Genomic DNA, 20,319 nt, shown 5'->3' with positions numbered 1-20,319 from the left:
AGAAAGTGAAACGTGAAATGAGTTGTCGATATTCTAATTTATATTGCCAGCTTGCATGCCTCAAGATAGGAAATACAATACGATAAATGTTTTACATCTAATAGTGGACTGGTCACGTCTCTAATTATCCTAAACGAAATTATTCTCTTCGTATAGGATCTTTTTAACAGGTTTGAAGAACTGAAATTTGATTGAATGCAACGATTTGGTTCCAAAAACCGTCATTTTTTCCAATATTATTTAAAAATATTTTTAAGTAACATCCAAAAAATGACGGTTTTGGAATCGAGACATCTACGTTACAAATCATTACATGCAATCAAACAAGAGTTTTACAAACCTCTTAAATGGGATTTTATCTCGAAACCCAAGTGCCTATGATTTACTAATTCTGCTAAATTCTGGTGGCAGGTGCTTGTGATGTCATCAGTAAACATGTCTAATAAAGTAATAATTACACCCATGTTCAGATTGAAAAAGTCCACCAGTTTATATGAAGTATGAAACAGCTTAGAAAAATTATAAAGATTTAAAAAAAATAATTATCGTTCTCTTAAAGATATATTGAGTGAGTAATATATGTCGACCAAGGTGCACATGCTGTTGGATATTGAATTTAGTGTTGCTAAAATTCTGGACTGCGTCTGTGCTGGATGTTCATATCGTTAAAATAGCAAATGATCAGAACTAACTTTTACATGTAAACAGCAAATACAACCAAATCGTGAATATATATTTATTTGATTAGAAATCTTATTAATTATGTTAGACAATAAAAATGCCGTCAAGTAGTCATTCAACATTTTGACTGTATCTCGCCGATAATGGGTCTCTGTTTAAAGAAATCCGTCCGCCTGAGCTGCTTCCGCTGTTCCTGTAATGATTTGTACCGCTGTTGTGGTCAACACGGCTGTGATAGCTACGGTCATGAGCGAATGAAGGATTTATAGACCCAAAACCCGAGCCACTGTCAATAGAACTAGGTTGTAGATAATCGTCATTCTGGTTGAAGTCGAGATAGTCCGGCTTCGGCTCATTACTTACGCTTCCTGTGTAAGATGCCGTCAAATAACCGTAATTTTCTACAAAAATAAAAAGAACGTGTTGTTGTTGTTTAACAATTGGCATATTTACAAAAGAATCATGAGCGCTGGCATAAGACCTATTTATTTTACATGATAAATCGCAAGAGAAGGGAAGAAATGTATACACAGCACAAATGACAACGAATGTGACAAGTGGATGAAGCAAATGCCCCGTTCTGAAGGCGACATTTGTGCTGACGTTCTTTCATCGTTTGTGGTTGCGCGGCCCTGGATAAGGCTTTTCCATGTGACCACATATTCGCTTAATTTTCTGATGCATGTATGTTTAATCTGCCCTTCAAGCACCGAAATTAGGGATTCCAGACACAGGACCGTTCATGTTCTAAACAAGAGCACCGCAAAGACGTGGCAATATACACCCGAATGCAAAATTGGTTTAAATAAATAAAATTCAAAGTAATCAAAAATAATTTTTAAAGAGAGAGGATACACATTTAAAATATTTGTCCAAAACATGTTTTATTTCAGTTATTAATATTAAGATTTATATTGATACATGCCAAAGGGCTATGCTCTTGTAACATAAATATTTAATGACAATTATATATGCCACAGCTTTTCGCTGTGGAGTACAGACCCCGGACATGTCACCAGTCATGCCCTTCTAAAGCTTATTTTGAAGCACAAAGTGATGATTATTTATCTCCATGCAATTGTCACGGGGTATATATACTGACTGAAAACAATGATAATGTTGGTTTTTAAATGTTAAGAATTAAAAGAAACATATAAATACCTTAATACCAGAATTTCAAGGGCACAAACCTTATCATTATTTAGTGAGTTTACATATCATAAGTAACATAAGTTTAAATCAATAAGATTCTCTTATTTCAAAATAATTAAAACATATAAACTCAATTATTATCATCTTCACTGGAAAAAAATCTAAACATATGAAATTTGATACAAAGACATTATCAAGCAATATATTTTGGAAAATAAAGGGAGAGGGAGGTAAATACATATACATTTATATTGTGGGGAAACAAATAACTAAATTCATACTTTGTAATCTCCCTTTGTTATATATATATACTTATATTAGAATTTTGAATGATGTAATCCAAAACTGCGTCCTGAACATCACCTCAGTAATATAAATTTCTCTGCCAAATATATTTAAATTCATACTATCGGTTTAAAAGAAACGGAGCAGACACACAATTTTGAAATTGAAAATGATTAACTGTGACCTTGACCTGAAGAATGCCAAACCTGCGCTCTGCACATCGTCATATTACGGTTAACATTTCTGCCAAGTAGTTTCAATTTCCTTCCAACGGTTCAAAAAATACAGACCGGATAAGAAAACCTGTTAACAGACCGGACAGACGGACGGACGGACAACCATATATCCAAATTCTGTCGTAAAAAATGATATTCTGCCAAAACCGAGCTATCAATTTCGATGTTAACTCCCTGAGGCAGTCATTAGAGGTTGTACTTGACCGGTGCCAGTGTGCAAAATAGACAAATAAAATAAAACATAACACAAATATTTTACCTAATGGCCACTTGCTATATCTACCACTAGCAGAACTAGCTCTTCTCTCTCCTTGCTTTTTGCTATCATCTCCTTCTGGTGGCAGAAAAACGTTTAACTTTGCTGCACTTATCATATTCGCCTCATCCAAATAATCGTATTCTTCCGGTTCTGGTATTCTTTCTTGCGAACTAAACGGAAAGATTTAAATATATATATATATATAACTGTATGGAATCAAATACTTTTAATTTGCATTGGTACCTTATATCTTACCTTGGGGAAAAGTAAGGACAGTAGAAAAGTAAAATAATTGCAAGTTAGACATACTTTGGCTTCGAAACAAAACCGTGGCATTGATCTGGTAGTGCAAAGACAGGCGTTGAGAAAACAAATCGTCTCCTATGCAGCACAGAAACAGACGGACAGTTAATCATCTCCTGTTCTAGCCATCAAGCAGACTGTCCCGCTGGTTGGAAACAATAAACATATTAATAACTCTTTTTCAAGTGATCTATTGAATTTTTGACTAGGAAAAGGAATGACCAAAACGACCAGATGGTGGAAATAATTGGAAGAAGTTCTTTCGAAGGCAAAACTGAACACTGAAACAAAGTTCAAAAATGTCATGTTACTAATATGTATGTAAGAAAACTTAAACATTCTAAATGTTAATTATGCTTAACTCATTTACTTCTCTTTTACTCTGTAAAAAAGTTAACATCAAACATACGGTGGAGGGTCCGGACTAAGTATACCATCGGCTGTTGCATATCCACCGTTATTACCATGCGTCTCGTATGTATGATGATTGCCTTGAACATGACCTGTGCCGTTTGGCTTTCTGAAACAATATGATGCATACACATTTTGTATTCGGTAATTATAATTCAAAAGGTAAAGATAGTCATCAAACAACTTTTCCTTCAAACCAATCATTTGCAACTGTAAAACGCTACATAAAAATCAACAAGGAGAAAATATACAGTACCTGATAGGGTGTAACTTTTGTATGTTTGTTGTTCTGCTTCAAAGAATACATATATACTTTGTACAAAAAGAAAGAAAATACACATATTGCAGCATTCGTTCTAGAACCTAAACACTAAGACCAGTTTTGACATTTCCGAGCATGACAGCTGATTTCGTGTGAATACATTGTCTCGGTCAGAGACATTGCCCAAATATATAGACAAAGCTGTATAGAGAAGATAATATATTGCAGCTACCGCCGGTAAAGAGCATAGATAAGCTGACATACCTAGACAGATTTTATACCACTGTCGTTTAATTGTAGAATTTTCAATACATAACTGCCCAACATCATAAGCAATGGATAGCTTAAGTTTAAATGACAAAACGAATTAAGCAAAATAAGTCTCAACTTCTGTTAACTTTAACCAAACAATGAGTATCAAAGCTTACAATGACTCTATACAATGTTTAAACTCGGCAACGCCAACTGAATTACATTACAGTGTTCAATCTTAAACACATCAACTGAATTCCGTACATGCTTCAAAATTAGGCTATGTAAAACAATATGCTTTTGTAAATATATGCACTCTAATAGAGCCATACCAATCTGGCATGACTGAACAAACCTTCTATTTCTACGGCGACACAAAATCACAGCGGCAACTCCAAGAATAACAAGCAGCACAACACCTCCAACGCCGATGGCTATGAAGACCACATAAGATTGCTTGCCATCCTCCTCTGCAGGAACTTTACAAATAATACAAAACAGTCTTAAGTACGGCTATAGATTTCTTGACATAGAATACTGTTGTTAATTGGAGATAATAAAACAGTGTAAATAATACTAAACGTAAAGCAATACTAAAACAATATGTAGATCAGCGTGGTCTGAAATTGCTCAGTTTGTTTAAAATACCTTTACTTGTTCAAAAATAGAATCAAAATGAAAATGGTGATATAAACAGTATTATCTTTTTAGTTTCATTCATTTTTCTTTTTTTGAGGTAATTAAAAAACTGTCCTTTATTGTAACTGTAAATTATATATTTCCTTATTTCTTTTAGTCCGTTGTTAAGCTTGTTAGTTCATTTTTGTCATTATAAGTGCAAACAGGTGGTCATAAAATTGCACATCAAACGTTAGATATTGTAATGTCTAAGATACCTTTACAAATACTATCTAGTTTGACATTCCAATTTCCGTTTTTGCACTGTACAGTTGTTAGAGTTGACGATTTTACATATCCAGATTGGCACGTAGGTCGACATAGAGCACCCGGTAAATTAGGACAACAGTCTTTGAGGGTATCAAGACCAGTAACAGAGGTGTAGGACTCCTTTGGACAGACATCAACCGCTATTGTAAGATAAACCAATCTTGATGTTAGAACTTACCATGGACATAGATCTTTACAAATATTTTAAATCTAAATTCTGTGAGAAATATTTTACCCGAAAGTCAATTTAGAAAATTGTTTACACTCACACATTTTACATATTCGCTTCTTAATATGAAGTGACGACATAATTGGTACTATTTGCCATAGAATTACTAAAAGAACAAATTTATTTTGGCCCACAAATTCAATTAGCATTTTTCGTTTTCATACTTATACTTTAATGTTGAAATGCTTTTTCTTTCCCATCTGACAACGCCATAGCAAAAACAAATGGATAAGGCTATGTTGCTTAAAGTTCATATAACAGTATTTAAATGCTTACGGACCATGGAATTCTATACAACAAAGAAAAATAAATAATACACAAAAGCAATCAGTGAGCACATGTGTCGCTTGTTGATAGCCAATTAGGTAGTAGTATTGAGGGTTGAATGACCAGTATGCTTCCTATATATTGCGGCTACTTTGTAGCATATTTTAGCAATTATGGAACAGAAGACGTTAACTCATTAACAGGCAAAACGCCGGGTTTTTTTCAGAGGCCATAACTCAGTCAATATCTATCATCAATCAATCCTGTAACGTTTCAGCCAATTTGCATTAGTAATATAAGAAAAGTAGTTGCGACAAAATCTATAAATAGAAATCATTAAAGACTCATAACTCTGACAATATTCATTGAACTAAACAATGCCGGTGATATCATTCCTGAAATGTTTGGATAAAATTGCACGAGTTTTTTAGGAGTAGTCCTGTCAAGTCTTGTGACGTAGAGACAGACGACGGATAAGTGATCCATATATGTCGCCGCTACTGTGTAGCAGGCCGCACAAATAAAACCTTAATTGAGTTCTTTGCACTTACAAAATCTGCTTGATTGTACTAGTATTTAGAATGGAAAATGCAGAAAACAAGATGATAACATAAATTTAAATATGCTATATTTCTTGACATTGTATGAACTTTCCGCTAAAACCGCAACTGAAACATATATCTCCTTTCTATACTACTGCTAAAGATATGCATATTAATATTACCATATTGACAAGTCAGTTCGTCTTGTTTCAAGTTAACCCCTTCTCTACATGCACACCTTTTGCTTCTGCCTATAGGTAGACAAAGATTACTACAACCCCCGTTACAGTCTCCACATAGATCATGTCCTATACAAAGTAGAATGTAGTTGATAAATCAAAAGAATTGGCTGAAGACCTAACAACAATAGTGCCAGGTCCAAGTTTACACACGTAAGGCAATGTCTTAAATGATACAATATTTTGAGTATGTTTTTTTATAATAGCATCGTATCTGAAAAAAATGTTGAGTGTGTTCTTGTGTTATTCAAATCATGATATAACAAATAGTAGATAATATTATCTTATTTGTGTTCTTGATATAGAAAACACCTAATGTGGAATATTTTAGATATAATAAATATTGAATACAAAACTGAATAAATAATATATCAACTAAAACACAAGACATATATCACATAACTGTGTGCCAATGAAAGCAATATATTCTTTTTTAATCTATCTTGAATGCATGATTTTGTGTTCGTTTTTCTACCAGCAATATTTCTAAAGAGTCGCTGATTTCTTCAGCAAATGAAAAACAGTAGGATCATATTACGATAAATTTTGTATTATTTTATCATGATTTATATTGCTATATGAATACAGGACGTAATTGTATACCAGTCATCTTGTATATACATTCTTTTTTGCAAAATGTATCAGATTATAATAAAAGAAAGGTAGTTTTCTTTATTCAATTTATTTTACCTGTCACAAACTTTCTTGATATAAAGAAGTTGTCAAGGGACCCTAACAAAGGTGACTCAAATACATCCCTCTGCTGCAAGCCATTGATTTTGTTAATTTGTACGATTTTCCTTCAAATAAAAAATGATTACGTGTAACAATATATCATATTTTTTATTCACTTTTGGATTCGAGTCTAAAAGAATAGTTACTTTGTCTGACTATCACATGAAGCAGGGTTTCCAATTCAAAATAGTTATTATGATTTGCATTAAATTGATATGCTTGTCAAACCAAATTTGATTCCATTTGAAATGATAACTGACACGTATATACGAGTGTTGTCTTTGCTTATTCCCTTTAATACCAAAATACACACTTTATACCTTTTAACAACACATCAATAATCTGAGTGACCGAGCATCGCATTGCATGTTCAAAATAAGAAACATGTTCAATGGCTATTTAATGGCATATAAGATCGATGTACTAGTAATTTATAATCTATTATTTACCTTTGTTGCATTGGGACTAAATATATAACATCTGCAAATATTTCTATGGCAACCGGCTTTAAGCCACGCCCCACGTAAACAATTGTAATTGCTAAAGATTGTGTGTCAATTTTCTCGATTTTGTCCAAAACACTGTCACACCAATATAATCCTCTGTCTGCAAACAAAAGAATGTTTTTTGTTGTCTTCTGAAGAAATATGTTCGCTATTTATACGTGACAACCATGAAATGTATTAACCTATGAACTAAATCTCGCTAAGTCTTAAAAGTACAACCATACACAATTACTATCTCTTAATCAGATATTTACTCAATATTGTTACCTTGGACTTGTTACACAGTTGAATTAAGAAAAAACGGATGTTCTCAAGAACGACAAAAAGTAAAATCAAGTATTTTTGGTCCTTCGGGATTATTGCTTTGAGGGGTGAACATTGAAATTTGCTTCAACCGACGCTATGGTGCGCGGAGGATGTTGCACTTATTTATTATCTTAAACAAAAAGACTCAATCAAACAGACTGCAATGTTCATGTAATTGTGTTGTTTTCATTATACCTGGGTATTTAACAAACTATTCCGGGTTTTGGGTGATTTTAGTGAGAGACAAGTATGCATATGAGTATGATCTTATCAGTCATTGTGACCAGATTCTTGCTTTCCAAATTTTAGAATTAAGATATTAACATCCCTGAAGAACTGAATTTAAAGGGCAATTTCTTACCATCATCTAAGTCAAAAGCTATATCCTCAGGCTTCTCCATGGACTGTACTGTAATTGGTCGAACGTTTGACCCGTCCATATTTGCAATGACAATGCGTGTATTGCCTTCGTACCAAGCTATTGACCTTGGAAAAAAATACAATCAAGTAAAGATTGAACTAGGCTTGTCTATTGTAAACTTTTTCAAAAAATTTCAGTTATAAATATACCTCTAGAAATAAGTTAAAGAAATTCAAAATTGGTTGAGATTGAAAGCACTGTCATGAGATGGCGACTTAATTGAGCGAAGAAAAGGTATTAAATGAGTGGCGATATCAGTATAACAGTAAGTTTATGAGTTTAGTTTATTCTTAACAAAATTATTGAAGCATAAGCAAATGTGTTGTATTTTAACAAAAAAAGTAATTGTATGGTGTTGGAGCGTTTACAAAACAGTTGCTGGTGGATAGTTTGATAAATATTGACGATAAAGTAACCTAAAATGAGATTATGTAGCCAAATTTTAAATAACGTGTGTAACCGCCATGTGCCAGGATGATAGCCTCAATCCTTCTTCTCATACTACAAGTAAGGCGTCTAATGCCATTTTTAGGTAAATGTTGCCATTTTTCAGTGCAGAGCTTGTTCCAGTTGTTGCAGGTTGACAACAGTTGGTTCATAACATTGTCCAAAGAAGATTTAAAATTTCAGTAGTGTTCATGTCACAATTAAGGGATAATCCTGGATGTACGTAAGTTATTTCCAGGTGTATATATGATATGTATAAAATAGAAATGAGAACACATATAAATATGGCAAGGTGACGTGCAGCGAACGTAGTTCTCGACGCATCCCAGTTACACTAGCAGGGTACAAAGAAGGCATTGGACTAAAACAGGGGAGGTGACAAAGGCCGAAAAAGATGTGGAAAAAGATGTCAATAACTGTTGAGTTGACTATCTAATAAATTAAATGATAAGAATTTAAAGTGCTGAAACTAAATGGACAAGATTAGGGTGCAAGGAAAATGGATTGGGGCACAAAAATAGGATATGAGCAGAATGGACAGGAGATACCCAACGCCAAAAACAACTCAACAAGACAGGCCATCACAGTTCGTGACAACATATTATACATGTTAAAACACAAACATGTGGAACACAGAGCGGTACCGTCTTGGAACTGTCGGTGGTAATAACACTACTGAGGAGTTTAAAACTTTTTTTCGGCCCTAACAATTTGAATGACCCCATTTATTCTCCCCGTCCAAATGATCATTATGGGTCGGAAAACCATCCGATACTGACCTTATAAATTCTGTTGTGCATATACATATTGCAGAATCAAATATACATATTCATAATTGACAATAATTTATCATTTCAAAAGAGTGGAATATGGTCGTTCCCTAATTGATGGCATCTTTTTATTGGATAAAGAAGCGAAAAAAGATAGATGATTGGGATTGAAAGTGTTTGCACCACGGTAAATGAGTCGTTTATAGGGTTAGAAATGATAGCCAGGTTTTATTGAATATTTCTTCAGGAGTTTAACACAGTTTGAGGCACGTAAGACTTGTTCTTAGCTCCAATATGTTCTTTATGACGAGAAGAAGTGTAAATTAAATGAATCCCAAACAAGTGTAATTTTACAATTGTCATAGTAACAATAGTGTATAGTCAAACATGTTCCACAAAGGCTAGTTCAAAATGCATTACAAGGGATAATTATGAAATGAACAGAAAATCACACATAGTAAAATAATGTTTGATTAAGTGCAATGTACCAAAAATCGAATGAAAAAAAATATAATAAAAATATCCAAAAGAACATTCAAATATGCAATTTTGAAACTGCTGAGTCTGTTCATAGACGATAGTGGTACTGAACGTGCCTGCATACACCGTCTTAGACAAAATTCAGAAAGAATATAAATGTATGCTGGACTTTTCATAAACTGTTTTTCCTCGTCCTTTCTAGAATAGGTCGATCTGCATTCATATTCGCGTAAACCTTTGTTCAATTAGTTAACCTGCACCTGATCCATTTATTTTATAACTCAATGGTATTTTTTTAATCAAGTTTTAAAAATACGGAATATTAAATGACACAAAGCCTCCATGTAAAATCTAATGATTGACTTCGAAAATTAAGACTAGGGTTACAGAATAATGATCAACCTTAGAAATGAAGGAAATACTAGACTGGTATAAACTAGAAAATTCCAAACGAATAGTTTGAATAAAGTATGTCTTGTTTCTTGGGAGAATAATGTTTTAAAATTAAACTTCTTAAAAGTTGAAAATTTGATTACCCAGATTGAGGCATTACAGCAATTTTTCCAATGTTGGCAATTATATTTGTTGAATCAACTATCGTCAGTGAATTAAGAGAAGGGCTGACTACGGATATCTTCCGTCCAGATGAGATATATATGTTTCCAGAAGATACATCTACTGCTATAGCAGCATTATTATCAACACCTGCAATTGTAAAACAGCGTGTTGTTAAAGTATATTATACCATACAAAAGAATCAGCGAAACGACCACAATGATTTACAGATAAAGTGTATGCTGACCAGGGACAGGGAGAAAAGTGGTAAATAAATGAATTGATATTGCTGACTTTATCTCTTTCTTAGTTGGTACATTACTTACATATACGCCCCTTACATATTTACTTGAGAGGAGAAATAGAAATGAATAAAAAACAACAAGGGAGAGCACAGTTCGCGAAATGCCGTCCGGTTAGCTCAATAGGTAGAGCGTTGGACAGTAAATCGGGGACCCTGGTTCGATTCTACGGTCATTCGCACTGTACCTCTGCTCTGGTATGTACAGAAGTTTCAGGTCCTTGAAAAATGAAGGTAACTAGTACTGATAAATTGCTCGACAGCCTGCCCAGGAAAACAACGCGAAGGCTGAACTGTGCTCTGGTAAATTCAATGCGGCTTAGTGCCTTGATCCGAAGTGAAAACTACCAGCCAACACCACCACTGTCACATTAACGCCTACAATAGGGACGAAAAATGGCAGGGATTTAAAAATTGAGAGAACGTGGGTGGGCTAATTACTAACCAAAAGGGAATCTTGTAAATTAGTTTGATCATTATTATAGGAAAAAGAGGCTATAGGCAAAATTGCTAAAAGGTTGGAGAGATAAAAGGTAGGAAACCCCTCACGACTACAAATATAATCCGTCAAAGTAACAGCACAAACAGCGCAGTGATTCATGCATACGAATTGTGAAATAATTTATTTGTTGAATTTGTGACATTTTCTAACAATCGAAATACTTTTACTAAATACGTTACGGTAATGAAAATATAAAAATATTCTTACCAGACATCACTGCTGTCTCGTCAGATGTACCTAACGTAATCTTTTTTTTACTGCGTTAGTATTTTTATCAACCCATATAACGCCATTCCTTTTGGGATCCAACGCTAATCTAACAGGAACATTATCTTGTTTAATTTCAATGGCATGTATACTTTTTGTTTCCTGGTCAACCTGGTACAGCCCTTCATGAACTTCGTCCAGTACAACAAAATAATTCTCATTCAAAACAGCTGCGAAAAAATACTGAAATTGTTATTCAAGTTAGTAAATCACAAAAATTAATTAGAAATATCATAATGGAAAAAAATACACGCTAAGTGACATATGCGTAATTATATTTTTTTTCTTTCTGTCTCAATGTAAAGCAAAACTGTTGCCGTATATTCTAATAGGCCTAAAAAGTACAACTAAACTGGAAACAAGTTCTTTACCTGACCGACATGACTTGTTGTCACCGTTAAGAAAATATCCAAGAAAACAAGCACATTTTCCTTCACTTCCTGGAAGACATACATGTTCACAATCCCCATTGTTTAATTCGCACGACTCTGTAAAATCAGAAAGACAAATTCATTGTCAATTTTTGTATTCGGTATTTTTACCTGCCCCGTTATTACGTTTTTTCGTTAATTGAGGAGAGATGTGAAACTGATAAACTAATCCCAACAGTTTTTAGAATCTATCGTTAAAATAATGAGAATGAAGACAAATAAGGTAAGAACAACGTTCACAGGACGCAGTCTCCAACACACACCCAGCTACAACAGCTGGGTGCCCAGAAGGCAACAAACAAGAACTGGGAGAAAACACAAGGCAGGCGATAGGAGATAAAAAGGCATTGAGCAGAAATACAATTTCGGCGGCGAAAGAAGGGAAGGGAAATGCAATAAGCAGAAACACAATTTCTACATATAAAAGTCAAACAAAAAATACTTACTGTACTACTCTAAAATACAAGCTGATAATGACTGTGAAAATTTTTATAAGGAAAAGATAATTTCGAGATAATATACGACCATACCAAGATCAAATGGTTGCAATGCCGATTCATAAACATGTACATCTTCAACAAATCCGTCATACGCTTTGTGTAAATTCACACTAAACCTTTGTTCATCTAGTTCGTAGACTATATCAAACTGTCTGTTTTCTTCTGTTGACGATATAATAAAATTCTGAAATATATGCATTAGTGTGAATTGGTCACTAATAAATGCTCTGTAAAGTCATATAATAACTAATTGTCATACAAGGATTTTGTATCATATGTGACAGCGAATCATTAGAGAAATGTACATGTGCATTGATGGTTTTGGAAATATGTGAGATACATGATCTGGTAAGACATAATCTATATAATTTTATATATCTAAAGTCAGTAAAATATTTCAGAACAAGATATTATTGTGCCTGTGTTGATACCAAATCATTTTTGTTTTACGAATAGCCATTTTAGATATTTCTATTCTTATCAATATTTGAATACTTAGTGACAATTTGCAAATTGTAGAACAATCCACTTTTAATATTTTTGAAATGATGTATTTTCAACAATTTCCCATAATTTCCTTTAATGTTGATTAGCATTATTATAATGTTATTGTGACCTTCAACTTGTACAACAGTTACCAAAAGCTAACTGCATTTGATATCAGCTTTTCGTGGAATAAATTTGAATTTAATTATTTGAATTTAATAATTATATTGTTCACTTACATAAGAAATATATACATGGTTTTTGTCAAAAGCAACACTTACAAGGATAAAACTAAGATAAAATGTAGAAGTGACGGTTACAATGGCGTGGGGTCATTAATTAGTAGAGCAATAACTTTTTATACAGGGTAGATAAACTAATCAACATATAATTGAAAATATCTTTACCTTATAAACTGTAACGGCATGTCGTGGTTCCCCTGTAGTTGCAGTGTCATATTTTCTCTCGCCGGTTCTGTCAGTATTTATCATTCCTATATGTCCATCATCGTCATTCCACAACAATCTTTAACACAAATAAGATAATTATATTCACATGCCATGAAATTTTATATATAATTGTTTTCAAGATACTGTATGGGAGTAGTTGAGTATCAATCGCTTCGAACTTTTTTCAAATCTCCTTCAACGCCAACGATTCAGACAGGAGATCAAATTAATACTGTACCATACTTTGTTTAACAATCTGTGACAATATACAATATGCAACGTTCAAAAAGACCTATAAATGAAAGAAAATTCAAAACAGGCTAAGAATCGCAATAACAAACGATGTTCCATTAAATTCTGCGCATATTTCTTAACCCTCTTTTGCATAATTTCTGTATGAAGTGAATCAGTCGATGTATGAATGATTTACGATTTCAATGTCATTAGACTATTGGACATCAGGTGACCTCTCCTTCAATCATTGCAAGACTGTTTCCAGTGATGAAATAAAAGATACAACAATTATAATTATATATAATTAGAAATTACATGCGCATTTTATGCAATTAATTTATTTATGTATTAATTTTATTAGGGGAGTCATGAAATATTATTATATTGTTGTATATAATTAAATACCAATGAATCAATAAATAATTAAGAGTTATCCTTGTCTTTTAATTCTATCATACTCTAAGTCAGACGGTTTGGAAAGCAATGATGTTGGTATAATTTCTGATGTCTTTGTTTCTATACTCCATGCATTCAAAACATAATTTTTGCCCGTGCCTTCTAAAAAGCTCGATATCCAATAAACTTTTCTGAAAATTTAAATAGATTAACTTGCACTTTTTTAGAAATGGACGACGACCAACATTTATCTGAAAACTTGAAAAAAAGACGAATCTCTAGAAAAGAAATAATAAAGATAACTTGGTTTAATTGAGTCTGTTCATGAGAGATATGCAAAGTTCAAACGCCTACCATGTGAAACATTGAGGACAGTCAGATGCTTTTAACAGTATTATTTTAATCAAGGTAAGATATCAAACTGTAAAAGGATCGTGCTTTCTTTAAGGAGATTTAATATTGAATATGTTAATTGTATTAAGAAGAATAACATAGGATGATATAGATAGGGCAATGTTGAAGGAATCATTTTCTATATTATGTATTATGTCTTGTTGATTTGTATTCTTCTCGGGTAAGTATGATGTTTATCTTGTAATTGCTTTAAAAGAACAGTCTGTTTAAATCGTTTAACTTATTATGTGTGTTTAACCAGCTATATTTAGTGAATATCTGAATCTGTTAATTGTTCGATCAAAACTTTCCAGATCACAACTTTTCTTATTGAAGCATAATAGAGATGATACCGATATGTCTTTTTCTCTCGCAATAATTGGAGCAACAACATAACTTATATCCAGATCCAACAATCCATATCTTAAATTTTGAATAATGAAACGCATACGCACATGTATTATCAGTTATACTTATTTTGGTAAGCGTTTCGATCTTTAAATTAATCAATATAGTATGGTAACTATGAATATTACAGAAGTTGAAATAAAAGCATTGTTTTTAATTTACGTTCTAGTGTATGAAAGACGAAATATTCGTTAATTTTGAAGTGTTTAACATTTATAATTATAAATAATTCTCTTCCGATTAATGTTTATTCTTATCTATATCATTTTCATCATTTCAGTTTCCGAAGAATATGAATTGCAATAAACAATGATGAACAGGTCAAAATAGTGATTTCCACTACGAAGAGTACCATTACTTTATGATATAATATAAAGATAATACTATAAATATCTTAGTACTTTTATAATAAAAAGTTGATTATATTACGATATAAGTATTAAGATATTAATAGTAACTTTTTATGTAAAGTATTTTTTTAATTTAATGAACATAAGCTTCATGAGTTTCAGCAAAAGATAAAACTATTGTTATGCAGACTGGCTTTTTTATCAATATATGTTTGTATATTTTTCAAACGTAGAAGTGGTGTGTTTCAAAGAGGCCCCATTATATGACACGCACTCAAGACAGATTTGAGTTTTGTATGTTCTTGTTTAAATATTTCAGTTTTAAAATAATCACCATAAGATACAAATGCTTTAAAATAATCAAGCAATGTGGTCTTAATAAAAATCAGTTATAATAATAATTGAACCATGTACCTATAACTATACCAGCAGATTCGTAAAGCACTTCTCTTTGATCTTCTTTGAATGCAGGCTGTTTAAATATTGTTGAAGATCATTTGTATAATTAAAATAACCGAATCTTTTGTCCTCATGTTTACGGCAACTCTTAAAGATAAAGTTAGTAATTCATCTAGTATATATATGTTAATTATGTAAATTGGTTTTTACACAACAATTAGCAAACTAATGTTATGTAGCCACGTCAGACTAAATCATTGTCATTTCACCTTTAATCCCTGCTGGCGTGCAATTATTTTTACAGATGAGATCTTAAGGGCAGACTCTAATGAACATTCGGCATGTTCGAGTTGTCTGATCCCATGACCACTATTCGCAGTGTCGCCATTTCTGGCACTATAGCATCATTGTAAAAACTTTCCCCCTAACTATTAAATGGTTTTTGTTTTGGTACCTATTATTTGATGATGAACCAATTTAAATTTAAGATATGTTTATCAATGTAACGTTTTATGATAATCTAAATTAAATATATTAAAATTCTGAAGAAAAAACCCCTGTTTGATCAGCAAGAGCATCCCATATCATCAAATAAATCTGAAATATTAAATTATAATAAAGTCTATTCAGGTACACCTTGTAACGTAGCTATCCCCTTTCACCAGATCACAATGTATAGAAAAGATGGATGAGCTCCCGAGGCCAAGTACAGATACAGGAACGGCGCAGATGCTTTTGTCATTCGTAAACAAAATGTGTCTCTCCAACACTTTCTCATCAACTGAAAACAAAATAAAAATTGCATCACAAAACATAAGAAAGTATCTGACACCAATATTGACAGATGCGTTAATTTAAGTAAGATTATTTGCAGAATTATCAATTTCAACTCACGCAATATATGTTTTTATAATTAAGTATAACTTTGGGTAAACTGTTGTGTTGACTTAATGATATTTCCAAATATATTTTCCTTAATACTGCTTCTTATAACTATTCACATGTTTTAAATTATTGCAAGAAAAAAAAACAATTAATAGGCATATTAATGAAATGTTACAGCAAGATTTTTAGTGCATGTATAACAATTTTGAAGATGATGTTTCTTTTCAAATAAAAAATTCAAAATCTTGACCTAACACATTTTTGGGGAACTTTATTATCATAGGACAGTATTTTATTTCCAAGATAAGAAATCCGTAATAATTTTTTCCTTTGGCGATACTTCTTGCCGTATGAATTATGTTAGGGAGACAAGACTTAGATATGAAGAGTTAGCAATTAGTGAACCTAAAAAATAAAGCACATCAATTTAACAATTATGTAAAAGAGCATTGTCAGATGAATCTGTAAATATGTAAACTGACATTGACAATTGGGTAGTACAAGTCATTTTTCTCTTCCAAGGATGATAGTAACAATGCAGAATAAAGGAGATCCATCTAGAACAATGGCATTAAACTTGTGTTAAAAAGGGGGAAGATTCCCCTTGTGAGGAACAATGATAAAAGCAACATCTCTCACACTCTCGGTGTTATTTTTATATTTCATTTCCGCCAAGATCATTCTTCGTGAAACGTGAAGTGCTGAAAATTGAATCAATGGTAGGAAGAGTAGGGGATGTTGGACAATTCTGTATCGCCAATGAATGATCTTAATCAAACCAATTCTGCAGTTAAGAGAACGCTCCTTTTCAATGAATTTTCCTTTTGGGAGACTCAAGCAGTATCATTATTTCTTCATTACATAGGAGAAAATAATGCGCTGAACTGACAAGAAATTGAAACATTACCTTACAATCACTGTAGCCGGAAATGTAGGTCATAAACCACTCCACTCAAGAGGCACGATGAATCCAGCATCCATCTCCATATGTAGACATATTTGATCACATTCATTTACCTTCTTACACAATGCTTTTGAAAAACAAAAACGCAAGTAACTTTAAATTTATATAACATTTATTACATTTTATGTTTTTCTACTGTTATTTTAAATTCTAACACTCACGTGACTTTGTCACTATAGACAAAGAAGTAAAAAAACTGGTGTTAAACTGCACATAAACACGCGGTTAGGGAACTACTTGTCAATATAGAGCTGTTAATGTTTTCACCCCTTTCTGATTGTTACGATAGTTAACAAGCATTTTAGATAGTATCTATATATATTAAGTCATTGTGTATGATATATATTTTCAGTTTGTTAATGTTTTCTTTTCATACAAATACAGAAATAGTTCTCAATACACTAACGCGACGACATATTAGATCCGGTTATGCCGTTAATAAATATTTTTGACAAAAGCGGCGTTTTAATCCGTAAGAGGCAGCGTAAGTGACGTATAGCTAAGTAAACAACATCGTTCATAAACAAGGCCTGACGTTATTTTCTATTACATAACATTAGAATGATAAATTGGGACACTGAATCGTAAACACAATACGACGTTAGTTTTTATTGTTCAAAACTTGATAAAATAGGAACGTTTTTTTTTTCTTAGTATTTTCCTTTTTGGTTTAACGACGGTATTTCAATATTCTTGCTGATACAGTAAGGTAGTGCGAAAATTGAACAGCGTTATATCGAAAATCGACCGAAAAGTTTTTTCCTCGGCTTTAAAAAATACACTCAGTGATTTTGCTTATTTTCGCTTAATTTTTATCGTGTGTTAAGGAATCGAAATAAACTTACGCCTGAGAGGTGTACTATCGGCTATTATAACAACTGGTTGCTTGTACGTTTTTTTGATACGACTAAAATTATCCACTGTCCACAGGTCCTAAAAGTTTTTTCATGTGGTTCAATTCCTACGGGGGCATCAAATCCAAACCGGTGTTAGATGCCATATACAAACTCTACAGGCGATGTTTATTTCTTAATTACGTTGTACACAATTGCATCGCTGTGATAAATGACGGTTAGTGTCCCCGGTTGTTGGCATATACGTTAATTGGTATATACGTCAATAAGTGTATACGTCAAAGGTGTATATGTCAAATGGTGTATAAATCAAGAGGTGTATATGTCAAGTAGTACTTAAACATTTTTATTATATAGAAGAAAACTTTGGAGTGGGATGATTTATATCTCGATCATAGTGTCGCCTGTTATATTGTCACAATTGATTGTTATACAATCACAGTGACAATGTTGTGTGCATTTAAGATCACGATCGAGAATTCAGCGATAGGATTGTGTCACTCTCTGTTTTAAACTGGTTTGTATATGTCAAATGGTGTAGAAGTCAATTGATTGTAAAGTGGTGTGAATACGTCAAGTCGTCTATATGACACGTTTGTATAATCATGTTAATGCATTGATTTCGCTCATATTCGCTTTTGTACATGTAATTGGGAGAACTGCATGACACCTTCCTTCATTGCGTTATATTATTATATGTCTGTAATTTAGCACAAATTTTTTTCAAATTTTCAACATGGACAGAACGGGCATATTTGTAAGAGCTCATGATCATTTTCCAAATATTTGATAACATATTTAAGGTCTATATTCATAATTATATATGCATATCATATTCTTAATGGATAAAATTGACTTATGGAATTTAATAGAAGAGGCTGAATTATTTCTAACAATTACCCTCCCTTTATTAACATGAAATATTAATTCGGTAATCATCTTAAATACAGTTTGTTGAATGGTTCAATCAATACGACTTTGCTGATTAACATAAAACCATAAAAAATTAATGGTCGTGTGTGGCTCAGATCTTTTAAGGTGCGTCGTATGATATTGTGTGTCAAGTGTTTGAATATAATTGTGTTCCACACGTGTGTATAGAAGTGTTGTATACATTTATATATTTACTGCACTGGTGAAATATTCAGGTGGTAGGTAATGCGTACAATGTTTTTGTCAGATCCTATAGTGATATTATCGTCAAGGTGGTGTTATTAGCGTCAAGTGGTGTAACTACAAGCTGATTGTGTGTGAACAAGGTTATTGAGTGAGAGCGGCGCTGCAGTAGACTTGTGAGAAAAGATCTTTTTATAATATAGAATTATATGTTAGTTGCCACATTTACCATCTGTTCGGTGTCTGTCTGCATTTCTTGAATGCATATACCTATACAAATTTGTTGGAAAAAGTTTTGCGCATTGGTTCAATTTCTATACTGGGCTTGGTATGTTTGTTCGGCCTTTCATTAATTTTCTTTCAGCGAAACGTACATCCGTTCTATTAAAATTTTGCACTGTATTTTATATTAGTTATGATCGAATCCTGAAATGAATCATGGATGAAAGAACTTAGAATGTGAAGCCGAATTGATGAGATTGATTGACAGACGCTCGACTGAAACTTTCTAAAAATAGTGTTCAATGTTTAGACTTTTCTCAATCATATAAACATACTACGAGGTCAGGGTGGGTTAGGCTGTCGTTTGCCACCGAATACATAAAAACTAGAAAGTGCATCGTGACGTCTCGGTTAAGCTTTGCTGTAAAAAGGAATATCACAGTAGTAAACCACCGTACAACTCTTTCCGGAAGCTAGAAGACTTTAGATGATCTTCATTGCATCATGAAACGATGAAACACCATTATAAATCTGTTTCTGGAGGAGTTGTAAGCTGAGTTTGATATTATTCACATAGAATGTTCAGATGGGCATGGCCATATTCGGACCTTTTTAAATCCAATACCTGGTCAAGAAGGTAATTAGGTCGTTCCAACTAGGAACATACACATCTAATATCTTATGTTCGCTTTACATGATGTTTTGTAAGAATTATATTTATATAAATATAGATACACACAAAGACTATGCCTATATAATGAGGACGAATTTCTCTGGTCTCAAATGCAAAAGAGCTTCAAATGCAACTATCTTATTAAATATCTATAAATAAAGCTGAGAGAACACACGATGATGACTCGTATAATAAAAAACAAA

At 32.8% G+C, this 20,319-nt stretch overlaps 3 protein-coding genes across 4 annotated transcripts in view; all 3 read right to left on the bottom strand.

Annotated features, from left to right (window-relative positions):
- Positions 1 to 16,209, bottom strand: part of LOC132748290 (low-density lipoprotein receptor-related protein 4-like) — a 48,476-nt gene extending 32,267 nt beyond the window's left edge. Inside the window, exon 1 of the mRNA XM_060737859.1 lies at positions 16,039 to 16,209. The gene's annotated coding sequence lies outside the window, so the exon portion shown is untranslated. The remainder of the gene's footprint in view (positions 1 to 16,038) is intronic.
- The window catches only part of LOC132748291 (low-density lipoprotein receptor-related protein 4-like), a 48,252-nt gene that overhangs the window by 18,565 nt on the left and 9,368 nt on the right, over positions 1 to 20,319 (bottom strand). The window lies entirely within an intron of this gene.
- On the bottom strand, positions 6,719 to 13,328 carry LOC132748293 (sortilin-related receptor-like). Its single transcript, XM_060737863.1, has 8 exons — positions 13,181 to 13,328; positions 12,318 to 12,471; positions 11,728 to 11,844; positions 11,297 to 11,526; positions 10,268 to 10,436; positions 7,975 to 8,099; positions 7,251 to 7,407; positions 6,719 to 6,866 (listed from the first exon to the last, which is right to left on the bottom strand). The coding sequence occupies exons 4-8, from the start codon at positions 11,301 to 11,303 to the stop codon at positions 6,743 to 6,745; spliced, it is 582 nt and encodes a 193-aa protein (XP_060593846.1). The 5' UTR covers positions 11,304 to 11,526; positions 11,728 to 11,844; positions 12,318 to 12,471; positions 13,181 to 13,328; the 3' UTR covers positions 6,719 to 6,742.

This window comes from Ruditapes philippinarum, unplaced genomic scaffold (genome assembly GCF_026571515.1).
Source record: "Ruditapes philippinarum isolate M1 unplaced genomic scaffold, ASM2657151v2 ctg1483_1_1_1_1, whole genome shotgun sequence".
In the NCBI taxonomy this organism is placed as follows: domain Eukaryota; kingdom Metazoa; phylum Mollusca; class Bivalvia; order Venerida; family Veneridae; genus Ruditapes; species Ruditapes philippinarum.
Note: the sequence above shows the minus strand (reverse complement) of the source record. Positions and strands in the feature narration are given on the sequence as shown.